General features: G+C 37.5%; 1 protein-coding gene across 3 annotated transcripts in view; it reads left to right on the forward strand.

The window, feature by feature from the left end:
- Positions 1 to 14,828, forward strand: part of SLC38A1 (solute carrier family 38 member 1) — a 59,946-nt gene that overhangs the window by 17,798 nt on the left and 27,320 nt on the right. For all 3 annotated transcript variants that reach the window (XM_063075092.1, XM_063075091.1, XM_063075093.1), the window contains 2 exons: positions 5,686 to 5,761; positions 6,057 to 6,172. In XM_063075092.1, the coding sequence (XP_062931162.1) occupies positions 5,686 to 5,761; positions 6,057 to 6,172 (192 nt within the window). The remainder of the gene's footprint in view (positions 1 to 5,685; positions 5,762 to 6,056; positions 6,173 to 14,828) is intronic.

Here is a 14,828-nt window from a genome sequence, read left to right on the forward strand (position 1 = left end):
CCACTCCTCCCAAAACAGTGAATTTATAGGTAACAGTGCCTCTTTTTAGGAAGCTAGAGAAAACCTTGAAAACAATATTGACCTCAGATTACCCAACATCGAGCTGATAGCTTTGCCTGGCAACTCCCCACCAAAATACAATAGAATTTTTTTTAAGTTTAGTTAAAAATAAGAGTAGAGCCATTCGGACATTAAGACACCTGCCCTTATTCGAGTTCAATTGTTTTATTTCATGCCCTAATTTTGGGATTGTAGTCATAGAAATGTATACCTGGAATGGCAAAACCTTTCAAAACGTCCTCCAGACCAGTGCCAGAGACACTGCTCTGAACCTCAGTTCCATCCCTGTAAGATGGGGATAATAATAATACTTTAGGGTTCAGGGGGGAATATTTAATGCAACACCGTATATAGGTTAAGAACTCAAGCCCTGCAATCAGCCTGCTTAAGTTCAAATACTTCACAACAGTTTAGTTATTAGTAGTGTGACTTTGGTCAAGTTACTTAACTTCTCTGAAATGGGACTAAAAATAGTACCAACCACATGTAATTATTGTGAAAACATATGAGAATCCATGTAAGGTACTTGGTACTGTGTCTGGCAATAGTAAGCCTTTTTTTTTTTTTACTTTTTTGTGACCGGTAAGGGGATCACAACCCTTGGCTTGGTGTCGCCTACACCGCGCTCAGCCAGTGAGCTCACCGGCCATCCCTATATAGGATCCGAACCCACGGCGGGAGCACCACTGCGCTCCCAGCACCGCACTCTCCCGAGTGAGCCACGGGGTCGGCCCCAATAGTAAGCCTTTTAATATGAGAAAAGTCTGTATGAAAAGTGTAACCCTCTCTCTTTAGTAAACACTACTTTCTCCTCCACCCTAAGAAGCAATCAGTAATGTTGCTTTAGGTTTTAGATGATTGCTGATTACTGTTACCTTAAATCTGGTGAAATATTAGTAGATTATCTTAGGTGTATCCAGACAGATATTTACATATTTAAATATTTATTTGCCGCTGTTCTCATCTCCATGTATAGTTATTGTTGTTATGACCCAGGAACTATTTAACAGCATTTTAGTCTTTCATTAAGATTTGTTCTTAATAATGTATCATTGTCTTTTATTTATGTTTTACACTGATGTATCTGAGTCATTTATCCAAAGCTGATTTTAAGTGGGTTTTTTGTATGCATTTAAAATCAGAATTTCTACAAGGAAGATAAAAAGATCCACATTCAGCTCCTTTATTTTATTGAATTAAACTTAATTTTAAATTAAAAAAAAAAGATTTGTTCTTAGAAGTCAGGGCAACTCTTGTCACTACGCTGTGAATCAGACTTTTTGTTGTCGTTCTTGTACATCTTTCAGAGTTCATCTACTAAATGTTTATCACCTGAGAGCATCCTTGAAGAGTTATCCCTTCTCTCCTTCTAATATGTTTCTAATACCTCAGGGGAGAAGATTTCATAACTTCTTCTTGTATTCGATTTTCACATCAGAAAATTCTTCCCTTGCTTTAATTTGTTTACCAAATGAGTCTTTGCTCACCTCTCAGTCTTCTCTTTAAATGCCTACTGCTTCTTTAATTCTTTCTTTTCATATATTTTCCAGTGTCTTTGTTACTTGCTTCTTTCCTCCCTTTTTCTTCTCCTTTTTTTTGTAGAATGTTAGCATTTCAGGGAAAGTACTAGGGAAGGTCATTTAAGTTCAATCACTCATCTCTTTTGTGTTGTGAATCCTCAAATGAAACCTTATAATCCAGTGAGAACCTGACTGGTAGAGATTAAAATAGGAAGATTATCTTCCTATTGTAGTCAGCCCTCCTGTCTGTGGGTTCTACATCTGCAGATTCAACTGACCGTGGATAGAAAATACTAGAATAAATAAATAAATAAATAAATAAATAAGAATAAGAATAAAATACCCTACAACAGCTATTTACATTGTATTAGGTATTATAAGTAATCTAGAGTTGATCTAAAGTATACAAGAGGATGTGTAGGTTATAGGCACCTACTGCACCATTTTATATAAAAGACTTGAGCATCGTAGATCTTGATATCCTCGGTGCTGAGGGACAGTTGCACAACCTGTCATTATTTGATGTTGTAATTGGATTGTTGTTGTTGACTTATTTTTGGTTTTAAATAACATCTTTATATTGCTTGCTTCTCTTCACACTGTACCTCAATGTAACGCCTACTCCTTTTTAAGGCTTTGTCTATTCAGGGTCACCAAATCACCCATTATAGGGTTTTATTTTGTTTTGTTTTGTTTTTTGTTCACAGAGCAATGGACTACCTTAATGGTCCATCAAATTTTGCTTTATGGGTACAAAGGGACCCAGTGAAAACTAATTTTTAATAATATTTTTCTCATTCTGTGACCACATGTCAAAGGCACATTTTAAGTCAATAAAGAGAAATTTTAAGTCAATTTCATTGCCAGAGGTCAGTGCTTTTTAACAAGCAATTGCATTTTTAAAATGGTGAGATAACAGAGACTCATGATAAGCTGCTTGACCTAGTTATTTTGAATGAAATTTTCCATTACAAAAGGGTTAGTTTTATCTATTTTTTTACGTTTACAGAATTACAAAGCAAAGATTTAGAGACTACAGAGAAGAAAAAGTTGAAACATCCTAAAGAGAATAAATAAAAAGGTGTTCTTTAAGCACTTTATTCTTATTGTGCTAGATTTCCCTGCAGCCTAAGCTACTCCCTAATTCCTAAATAAAAGATGGATGTTCTGTTTATGGAGGGTTCCTCGAGTTGCTAATGCGTGGGTAGGTACATGAGAGACAGAGAACTTTACACAACCACTGTGGGTACAGATTGGTTCAGATACAGTGTGTGCTGCAGGTGAAGTAGTAAGTAGGCCAGAGTCAGAAAACTTAGTTCAAACCAGAGTGTAAGACTGGCTGAGAGGATGACGGAGGGCCTTCCCAGGGAGAGTGGATTCCCACTGCCACCTTGTTTGTCAGTCTCTTCTTTCAGAACCCACTGGTCTTGAGGAGCAGGGAGAGCTAAGATTGGAACATTGAGGCAAGAAATCAAATTTAGCGGTACCTAGAATTGCAGAGTGAGGAATTTATACTTGAAACTTTACTCAGTGGGGGAGCCAGTGGAGATTTTTGGGAAAAACTATTAAGTCTTGCTGCCGAAAGTGGACCAAAAGAGAATGAGGGAGGCACTCCACAATGTTTTCAATGTACTTTTTAATGGTTACTCGTGGAAACAGCTCTGTAAGTCAGTATCATTGTTCTTTTTCTGCCAAAGTTCTGCAGGAAACAGCTGGCAATCACACAGGGACCCTACTTGTCATCCCCTTCAATTGCACTGTGTTTGACCCTGCTGAATTGTTCCTCATGTCACAGTGCTCACTGCCTTTTCTTCTCCTCTGCCACCAACTCTGGGGAGTGTTGCCAGGCCTGGAGCTTAGATCTGCCGTAACAGGCAGCTTATGGGTGTTTCATTTGAAAACGTACAAGCTTTCCCCTTAATTTAAAAATAATGGAAATTCTCTTTGGAAAACAAGTCCCTCCACAAGAAAGGCAAATGGGAGACCTGCTGTATAAAGATTTGGTGAACTTGAGTTGGTTATTAAAATTACAGTCTTTTATTTAACAGCAACACTTAAATGCGAGTCTTCTGTTTTAAAAAGTCCAGCATCCACGTTTCCTTGGATTGCCCATGTGAAACAAAAGGCTGCTTTTCCCTGGCCCTCTACAGCCGATCTGTAAACCTCAATTCTGTGGAAAAATTTAAAACATTAGGGGCAAAAGAAGAGCCAAACCAAGCGTTAGCAGCAAGGCTATGCAACCACTAGAGTTGGTCTCCAAAGATACTGCTTTCATTACGTCACTCTCTGCTAAGAACTTGCAATACTATTTCTCAGGCTTCTGCCTTTAAGTTTCCTCTGGGGAATCCCACCCAAACTGGTTTTTCTTTCTCTGTATCCCTTAACTCATCTTAATTTTCACAGCCTGACATTCCTGTACTGGTCTTGGCTTGTATGGTCTATCTTCAGCTGGAACATCGGCTCCTGAATTTCAGGAGACCAAAGTTTTCTCCTACATCCTTTTGATCCCTTACAGTGACTGGCAGGTCCTACAGATCGTGCAGCTTAAACCATCAGATGGTCTCAGAGTAAGCATGTCATGTATATATTGCCTGTCTTTGGTTTATCCTGGTGAAGTAACACAAACTTGGAAAAGTAAAGCGAGAGAGAACATTTTAATCCTTGGATTAAAGATGAAAAATGTAGATAGATAAAATCAACATCAATGATACATATGTTTCATTAAATAATGTTTTATTGTGAAATATAGCATCATTCAAAAAAGTGCATGAAAATATAATGTACAGTTTAAAGATTTTAAATTTATTAATGAAAAATTCACTATGATTAGTTTTTACCATGACCAGATCATTGAATTTCCAGACCTAGGAGAGCCGAAAAGCATCCCTCAGTCATCTTAAGAATACATGCAGCAGTTTGCCTCTGTGGAGTTTTCTTTGACAAAAGCATTTTTTTAAATGGAGAATTTTTAAAAATTAGAAATTTAGGCCATAAAGTTCCAGTATTAACCCTGAATACATCTAATGGTTCCTAGAGCATTTTGAATTCCTACTTCTATGCATTTGTACATAGTTTACCCCACTCAGCCTATCTGAATCTTTCCCATCCCACCTTATGTCCCACTTCCCACATGGAGAAGAATGACTAAAATCTATTTCTCATACTCTGTGCCAGGTACCAGACTGATGTTTTACCTGTGCTCTTTCATTTAATTCTTCCAATCATGCTGTGAGATAGTGTAATAGTATTACTCCCACTTTGCAGATGAGGAAACTAAGGTTACATGACCAGACCCTCTGAGCTAGTGAGGATTTGAACTCAAGTTCTAAATCCCATGTGCTTTTTTAAAGCCCTGGCTCTGACCTCACCCATGGCCCATATGCCCGACCTCCTCGCCCACCGTAATTTCCTCATCTGAATTCCTATAGCCTGGTGTCTGCATCACTTATTCCATCCTCTCACATCTCCCCATTGTCTGTTCCATGCATATAGGCTTGCATATATCAGGTGCTGAAGGAATGTTTGATGGTGAAACAAGTGTTTTCTTTTTTGCAGAGGAGAGAGAATTTCTATTTCATAACTTTGTACTCCAAGAATGTGAGCTCAGAAGGAACTCTGTCTCTAGTATTCTTTTAAATACCAGGTTTATGGCAGTCTTATAGTATTTAATTTTCCACTTACAGAAAAACCTATATAAAAATTAACTTACATTATATATAGTGTTTTATTATTAACATGATTCAAAGTCTATAGCTCTTTTTGACTTATGGTAGGTTTTTATTTCATCTCAAGATGAGCTCCTATTTTTGGCAATGTTTTGTACCAGGTAGAGTGAGGGATATAAAAATGAATGAGGCAAAGTACCTGACCTTGGAGCACTTATAGTTTATTTGGTAAAAACAAGAATGTAGACAACTAATACTGGCCAAAAAAAATGAGAGAGGTAAGGGAGGAGGTGGTGGTTGAATGGGGCTGTAAACTCACGGGGAACCGATTGATAACTTTTCATGTGTGATATATTTAGGTAAGTAATAAACCATTTAGTCATGATGTTAAGCTTCAAATCATTATCATGAGGTTAAACGTATTATGCATGTCTTTACAGCAAGTTTATTTCTGATCGTGAAAGTAGAAGAAGTCTCACAAACAGCCATCTGGAAAAAAAGAAATGTGATGAATATGTAAGTGTCCTTATAACAAAGTATACTTATTTTCTTAATTACATAAATTGGGACAGATGTTTTTAATTCATGTAGTATAGTTCCAAAAGTATAACTATTTATATTCACCAGGATATTCCTCATATCAAATGTATTTTCTCCTGAAACCCATTAAAAAAAAAAAAAGGACTAGACCACTAAGGGAGGATTTCTTTAATTTTAATTCTATATTGGTTCCTAATGGTGCTTTAATTTGACTTGTTGAACTTTCTTGGGGACTGTTTTGCTTAGTGTGAATGTTTGCTTCTTTGTTCAGATTCCAGGAACAACCTCCTTAGGCATGTCTGTTTTTAACCTAAGCAACGCCATTATGGGCAGTGGGATTTTGGGACTCGCCTTTGCCCTGGCAAATACTGGAATTCTACTTTTCCTGTGAGTATTGACATGACAGTACTTTCTATTTTAAAACCATATTTTTTATATGTTTCTGTAATCACATAGAAGAAATTGGAAATATTTCTAAATAGTTTTATTCCTTTTTATTTCTTACTAACTTGGCTAAGTTACCAGTACATACTTTCAGTGCTTGAATGATTTTCCAAAATGCACATAATGCTGACAAGAAAGAAGGAGAAATTTTTTATCAATTAAAAATACTGAAATAAGTATTGGTAAAAAAGACTAAAACATTTGAAAATAGCAATTTTTTTTTTGTATTTTTGGACCTGTCACTTTAAATCTCAGCTAAACAATCATGATATTAAGAGGTATTTAATCCAGCCAGTCACCACTTTGCTATTTAGATTACTACAAAAGTAGTTACAAATTTGTTTGTAATAAATATTGAAGAAGCATAGAAATTTTCATTGTTTTGAAGATGAGAAATTAGCACATACTTTTCCCCTGAGATTCAGTGAAAAGAAAGTGGGCAATTTTCAAGCTTATCTGAAACTGTGGAATGGGACTTTCTGCAAATGTATAGAGGGTTTATTTTCAGCTGGAAAGAGATTAAGACAGATCATAGAATCTGTACCAGGAAGATTCTTGCCCAGCCTGATTCCCATCTCAAACGTCACTGGCGCATCAGTGGGGCTTTGCCTGAGTGAGGCCAGGAGGAAATCCTCTTCTCCCAGGATTTTGCCTTTCCTCCCCTGACTCTAAATTCATGCTCTACATCAGACTCGCTCAGTAGTCCTCATTGCCAGGTCCTATCCACCAGAGCATCATTTCCTCGGAAGCAGTAACCAAAACAGCTGCTAATCCTACAAATTGTGTATATTCCTCTAGAAAGACATAGAAAACCAAGATGGAAGCGCATCGCTACCCACTCCGTTACTCAGGGATCAGAAACACCCATCCAAGCTGTGCCATATTGACCCAAGGCATTAGGAATGCCTTACTTTTTTTATTCTTACTTTTGTGTAAGCCCTCTAACGTGTCCTCCCTAAAATTAAAACTCTGTGTAGGACAGTGAATTCAAAACATTTTCTTCTGTATTGTCCACTTAACTCAGTAAACCCAGCCATAGCCTCCTCTTTTCATTGCCCCGTATGGATTTTTCCATGTGGTCTTTCTGCTTAAATAGATATATTTAGCGAAGTGCCAGGTTTTATGGTAAAATGATGGAACTGAATAACATATTTCTATGATGATGTTTTTTGTACGTGTGAAACTCTGACCCTCTGAGGACACCACAGACATAGCTTGGGTAGCTACCCTTCTGATATTCAGTGCACTGGCACGAGACACCTGAGTGCTGGTCCCTTCTCCTCTTCTAAATGACCATGCAGTCTTAAGAAATTACTTAGCCACTTTGAGCTTCAGTTTTCTCCTCTTTAAAACAAGGATATGTGCTAGAAAAACCTCAGAACCCTGCCAGCTTCCAAATCCCTATGGTTCTGTGACTGTTTTCAGTCATTACAAAGCTGGAAATATGTTCAGTCCAGAAATGTGTATTACACTGATTTCTGGTTTTTGTTATTACAATATATCAAGTTAGAAAAGTCAATTCTTTGATGACGTCAACAACATCAACTCTTGTCGCTCTTACTTTTATTATTCATAAGTGTTTTATGCTGAGTCCTTACAGTAACTCTATGAGGTGGGTACTATTGTTAGTTTCAGTAGAGAAGGGAACTGAGGCACAGAGAGCAAATTTTATTTTGGAATCTCTCTTTGTCACCATTTTTGGGATTCCCTTCATCTCTCTTTTCTACTAGATCACTTGTTTCTTGCATTCCACTTTTTCCTCTTTCTGACTTTACTCCCTTGCTGTTATTGCTGAGAAAAGGTGAATGGAAATGAAGTTTTTGAGACCTTCATGTCCAAGCAATGTTTTTATTCTACCTTCATCTTTAATTGGTACTTTGACTAGACATAGAACTCTATAGTGGCAATAATTTTCCTTCAGAATTTTGCAGGTATTGCTCTCTAGCCTTCTAGCTTCTTCTGTTGTGAAGTCCCATATGCTTCTGATTCCTGATCTTTTATATATAGCCAAGGTTTTGTTCTTTGTTTTTTTCTAGAAACTTGTTGAATCTCTTGCTCTGCAGTTTAACAATGATTTTTAATTATACTGGCTCAAGGATAATTGATCTCCTATCTCATGACTCTTTAGTTTCAAATTGAAGCAAAGAATTGGGTAAACTTGACTTTTAGAGTTGAAGGAAGATTCCCCTGCATGAAACTATTATAGATCATTTAGCTATTTGCAAGACACATGAATAGCAAGCACAACACACCAAATCTTCAGGTTAAAGCTCATTAAGGTAGTTGTACAAAGACCCAAACATAAGTTTCTCACAAAACATAGAAGTCTCCTACCTCAGAACAAGGACTCAGTCTGTTGTAAAACCAGCTGCTCTACAGCTGCTCAAAGCCAAGAAGCAGTTGGCAGGATCAAAATATTCCATCTGGTATAGGGCCCTGTTCCAGACTCGTATTGGCCAACATGGAAAAGGAGTCCAAGACTGTCCAGGCCTCTTTAGAAAAATAGCTGGGAAGGCTCCTCCGTGTCTCACTGAGGCTGGGTGCAGAGCTCTTCACTGGGGTCATCTGGAAACTTGTTGGTGTGATTTCTTTTTCTTGGATGAGTTTGGGACTCTTTTTTTTTTTTTTTAACTAACCATAATGGCTGTCATCCCTGCCTAACACACATCTAATTCAATTAGATTCAGTGAATTCTGCCATATTTATTGTAAGAATGCTATTAGATTTTTGTATTTTCGTAAATTCTGAGGCTTTATAATTCCATCTGAGGAACAGGAGGCACATCAGTGGGGACTTCAGTTTACATTCGTTCTGAAGGTAGGTGTTCTCTGTGGGAAATGAAGTGGGGCTATACCCTGAGGCAGCAATTCAGGGAAGTATGAGGCTCAGGTACCTCAGGGTAAAGTGTACCTGTTGAATGGAGTTTTCCTAAGAGCAGGGATCCAAGGAAAAGGCAATAGGTGCTGAAGCAATCTCCCTCCTCTGTAACTTCTTTATCTCTAGTTTTCTTATACAGCTTCCCTGTAACTTCATCATAGCAGAAGTAGGGATTACAAATCAATATTGACATGGAAGAATAGTGGGTTTCATTTTCTTACATTTTGTTACATTTTCTAATGATTCCTATTTAAGGCATACATCTTTTTTGGTATTGTTTTCCATTTTCTATCTCACTTGCGTAGTGGTTGTGGGAATAAAAAGGATAATATATCTAAAAGCACATTTTAAAAAGCGACATGCATGAAGACTTAATAGTAAACAACCTTGTAGGGTTGCTATGAGGTATAAATGAGTGTGTGTGTGTGTGTGTGTGTGTGTGTGTGTGTGTGTGTGTGTATGAGCGTGAGAGAGAGAAGGAGAGAGTGCCAGTAGTACCTGGTCCATAGTAAACACTAGTGGTTGTTAAAGTATTGTGGTTGTTCTTAGGTAGTCATTAAATACTGGTTAACATTTATTGACAGTAAGTATATATGCCACATTATCTTATCTAATCCCCACCAACAACACTATAAGGCCGATATTAGCCCCATTTTACAGATGAAGTCACTGAGGCCTACCTGTAATGACGAGTTAGAAAGTTAAAGAGCCAGGGCTCCACCCAAGCTGGCTTGACTCTAGAACCAGTGAAATTGAAAACACTAGACTGCCTTTTAGTGATACCTTCTTTGGAAGCCAAACTTGTATTATTAATGTACAATACAAGAGAAATTTTATTCTTATCAAAGGATGCTTGCAAGTTAACACTTCTTTTTTACTTTCCAATATAATTTAGCTTTAAAATCACCTGTAAAATCAGTCCTGCTTCCTGTTCCTCAGATGGAATTATAAGGCCTCAGAATTTAGGAAAATATGAAAATCTAACAGCATTCTTCAATAAATAGGGCAGAACTCACTGAATCTAATTGAATTAGATGTATGACAGCCATTATGGATAGGTAAAAAAAAAAAAAAAAATGAGTCCCAAACTCATCCAAGAAAGTATTCCTGAATTATCTTGCCAGTGTTCTACCAAGAACCATCCCCTTTATTGTAATTAAAATAACTTTACAATACCAAGTGTTCCAACTTGTAGATTATCAGTGGCCTAGTTCCTTGTCACAGCAAGTAAAATATACGCCTAAAGTATATTGCAAAACCAATGAACTTTCTAAACTGCTTCATATTTGTCATGCGGATTGCTGACTTTCTCTCATCTGCAATTTAAGATTTTTCACTGCCTTTGGGAGCCCTTGAACTTAATTCCTTTCAAAGAGGTAACTAAACTTTTTGTTATTAAGAATTAAACACCAAGTATTAGCAAAGTTAAATAATACCAAGTCCATCATTAGGGAATTGGTTAAATAATCACGGTAGTTCCATAAAATAGAATATTAGACTACTGCTTAAGAGTAGAATAAACTTGTAGAACTGATGCGGTCACATTTCCCAGGAATATTATTACTGTGTAATGTAGTATTATCGTGGAAAGACAAACTGAATATTGGGTAGAAGTGAGTATGGAGGGAGATTGCGTATATATGTATATATTGCCCAGAGTATTTGGGGTGGGCACACAAGAAAAGTGTTGTCAGTGTTTACTTCTAGAGAGAGAGGGTCTGGGGGGTGGATTGGGGATATAGAGTTTATGCTCTTTAAATTTATTTTTATCATGTGCTTTTGGGGAAAAAAAACTAATTGAAAAAGTTGCTTTATAGAGAATTTAAACCCAGTGCAACAAGACTTCTTCCTTTTCCTCTTAACTACAGAAAACTTGAGAAGAGAAAATATTTTTGGTGTATTTAGACCATGAGAACTAGAATGAGGAATCAGTGCTGGGCCACCTGTTCCAAACCAGATTTTCAACCTCATCTCCCTTCAGATTCTCTCTGCCTTGACCACACTAACCTCCCCTTTTCTGCAGAGGCCACCTGCACCTGTGACCTGGGCCTTTCCACCACCCCACCCCATTCTGGTCTCATTTCTGTGCTTCTGAATCCTGACAGTCCTGTAAGGCCTAGGTCACATGCCATCTCCTCCAAAAACGTTTCTCTGATTCTCCCCACGGAAGGGAGATCTCTCTTTTATTATCAGTGTAACCTATATCTTTCTAATAGTATCACTCCCATTATTTAGAAGTATATTTTAACTTCATTATTGAATTCTGAGCCCTTCAAGGGGAGGATTAATTTCAAATTCTCTCTTTTTCAAATCATCCGCCACCCGCAACAAGATCTAGAACAGTGTTTGCATATAGCTGTTTCTTAATAAAGTTTTATTGAAATGAATGAAAGGATGGGTAAGAATTAAATTTTGTAAAACCAAAAACAAAGCTGTAGGGCATAATAGTGGCTCTCATCATTGTTGCAGACTTATCAGAGGATAAAAAAAATCAACTAAAAAGTTTAGTTTACCCTCAAGCATTTAGTAGCCTGTGGAGATGTAATGATAATAATCACAAGGTTAGCATGGGACTCACATGCTATTTTTACATTGTTTATTTTCCTAGGAATGCTTCCTTCATTTGAAAATTCAAAATAGTTCAGAGACTGTTAAGAAATACTGTATGAGGTTAGTATTGCAAAAGGGCAATTGTTGTTATATTGTTATTTGTGAAAAGTATAGTAATTGTCACTGTTCACAGCAATTACCTTCACTTTGTGGTGGATTGTTTGCTACAATTGTAGGTGAATTCTCTCTCTCAATATTTGCCTTTTTGGACGATTTGTAATTATCCTACCAAACCGATGCAAAATTGTATTGTCTATAATTACTGTTTACAAACAAACCAGTAAATAGCCATGCCAGTAAGGATAAATCTAAAAAAATAAGAGTCTCTATAAACTGAGATTCGGCTACGAAGTCCCTTCTCTCTTTAAATGTATTGTTCTACAATTGCATCTATATAAGGGGTAGATAGAAATAGAATAAGAACTACAGACCCATCAACACATTGCCTTAGGTTCTTGTTCATACATTATGGAAATTTAATCATTATTATCCCATCACAAAAATGGTCTTCTTATTCTATCAGAAGGTTTATATTCTTAAACAACTGCCTCAGTATAGCTCTCGGCTGTCTCTAAATATATTTCAGCAAGTTCTACCAAGTTGGAGTGAGATCGCAGTGTACCTTTGCAAATACTCTGCCTGTTCTTGAACTGTCATTGCTTTATTACTTTATATACATGTTCCAAAAAATTTGAATGGCACCTACCAAAATGATAATTTTGCTCTTAGCAGTTACAAAGATGGTCTGTGTGATATTTATCAAGTTATTCCTTGTAAATGTTAAGTCATCTTTTTGCACTTCTAAGCAGGCAGTTCTTTGCCTCCTAAGGAAAGATCAAATGGGATCTCGTGATATAAAACCGGGGCTGTTAAGAGGAAGTCAATAAGGAAACCCTGCTCTTCCGGATGATCCTAGGAGGTCCATGGATATAGTAACATTCATCTTCCATCTTGTCAATCAGTTACTTGTTTTTAAAATTCTTTGAGTTATAGTCACAGTTCCTTAGAAATGATCTGAAGAGAAAATTGTTGTCCTTTAGCTGGCAGCAAAAGTCATTGGCATCAGAGTCCTAGTTTGGGAGTAATAATACTGGAAAGGGAGAAATGGCACATTCAGGCTTGCCAACATTTGAAATACATGTAAAAAGGACAGCAGCAGTGCCATTGAACTCTATTGAAAGTCACTGGATGAAGAAGTTTTTCAGAAATAGGGATATGGATAGTGGTTACTGTTGTGTTAACAATGAGTGCCTATTTTGTAAACAGAAAGAGTTGGCATGCATTGGAGACCAGTCCCACCCATTGTTTTTAAAAGTTGAGCACTTACTGCTTAGTTTGTGAGTCATCTATGATGCTTCTGATAAGGGGTTCTAAGAATTCAATTCTCTTGGCCCCAAAGAGGTAGAAGTGTGTATGTATGTGTGTGTGCGCATGTGCGGGAGCCCAAGAGTGTGTACACTGAGCTCACTCAGTCCTGTCGAAGCTGGGTTGCATCCTGTGTCTCAGTGTTATCCAAGGACAACAGTGAGACCTCTATTTTGTTGCACTGTATTTCTCTTAGCCTGCAAGAGACAGCTTTATACTGTCTATGGTTTTAACAGTATTTTCATCTGCATTTTTCACCTCCATGATGCATAGAATGCCTTTTCAGTTTATTTTCAGTTCACTCTTCTGGTTTACAGTAGAACCAAGTGTCTTACTGAACAGTAGGGCAGGTTAAATATAGTCTAGAGAGCTGGATTTTCAAGGTTAGCTTGAACTTTCATTACTCACAGAGTGGTAGTTGGTTTAATAGATGGGAAAACTGCTCCTGCATGGATGGGTTAACTATGCTTTGTTCTATGGCCGCAGACTTCACCTTATGTCAGGCACCTGGTATCAAAGACCTACATCTACATCAGGGGTCAGCAAGCAAGAGCCTGCAGGCCAAAGCCATTGAAGCCTCTGTTTGTATGGCCTGCTAACTAAGAATGTCATTTACTTTTTTAAAGGGTTTTGTTTTAAAAAAGAAGAAGATAAAGTGTACATTGTTTCATGGGATCTTTATAACATCCCTATTTATCACCCCCATTTTACAGATAAAGAAACTAAGATTCACAGAGACTAAGTAACTTGTCAAGGGTGACACTATTTCCTTGGGGAGGGGAGGGCAGTAAGTCCGTTGCTGTTCCTTGTCAGCCTCCCGTCCTTTTATTTAAATGTGCATTGTTACCATGGAAATGGAGGGGGAAAGTATGAATGAAGCCCCAAATCCGCCATTCTACTGGAATAGAAGTCCAGAATACCCACCAAGAGACAGCATGTTGCTTTATTTCAATGGTTATGTGCAATTTTTCTGTCATTCAAGAATTACATCTTTAGAGGATGATGAAGGGGGCATCATTGTGAAAGGTAAGGACCTAGCTTTGAGGAGAAGGGAAGCCAGTGGTGTTGTGGAATGGAGGAAGGGGAATGAGGACGTGTCCAGAGTTGTGAGTGGAGCACCCACACATCCCACAGCCCTCTACCGTCTACAGGCAAAAACAGGAAGTGGTAGCAGCACATGGCTCCTTCTTGCTGGTACGACTTCCTCATTCAGACCTCATTTCAGACCTTCTCCTAGCTTTTTTAACCTCACAAAGCACCAACTAAACTGATAAATTCTATTTTTGTCTGTATACCTCTTTTAAATAGCTCTTTCTTTTTAGGATTATATGAATGATTATTTGATTTGGCCATCACTGATGCATATTTCTTTTTCTAGACAAAACAAAATGCCTAACCAACAGTGAGGCTAGTTTAAGAGAAGCTTTGCACTAAAGAATTTCGATTTACCTACAAAGAAAGAAATAGAAAGAATTGTACAAACAATTGATCCTCACCTGCTCCCTGTCCAGCCTTTAAAAACCATCTCTTTTATTCCCTAGTCCGATTTGTAAGTACTACCAATAATCGCATGCTACCAGATCTTAGTGTGCCATTCCTGACCCTCAGAATTTTTAAATTTAATGAGGATCTAGCGACTAAGAAGTCTTCTTTGGAACTGAATAATAGTATGTTTCTGCTTCATTCTATATGTATTTTGTGAGCTCCTTAATGAAATAGAGACTATATTAATGAGCTTGGGACTTAA

This window comes from Cynocephalus volans, chromosome 12, assembly GCF_027409185.1.
Source record: "Cynocephalus volans isolate mCynVol1 chromosome 12, mCynVol1.pri, whole genome shotgun sequence".
Lineage (NCBI taxonomy): Eukaryota > Metazoa > Chordata > Mammalia > Dermoptera > Cynocephalidae > Cynocephalus > Cynocephalus volans.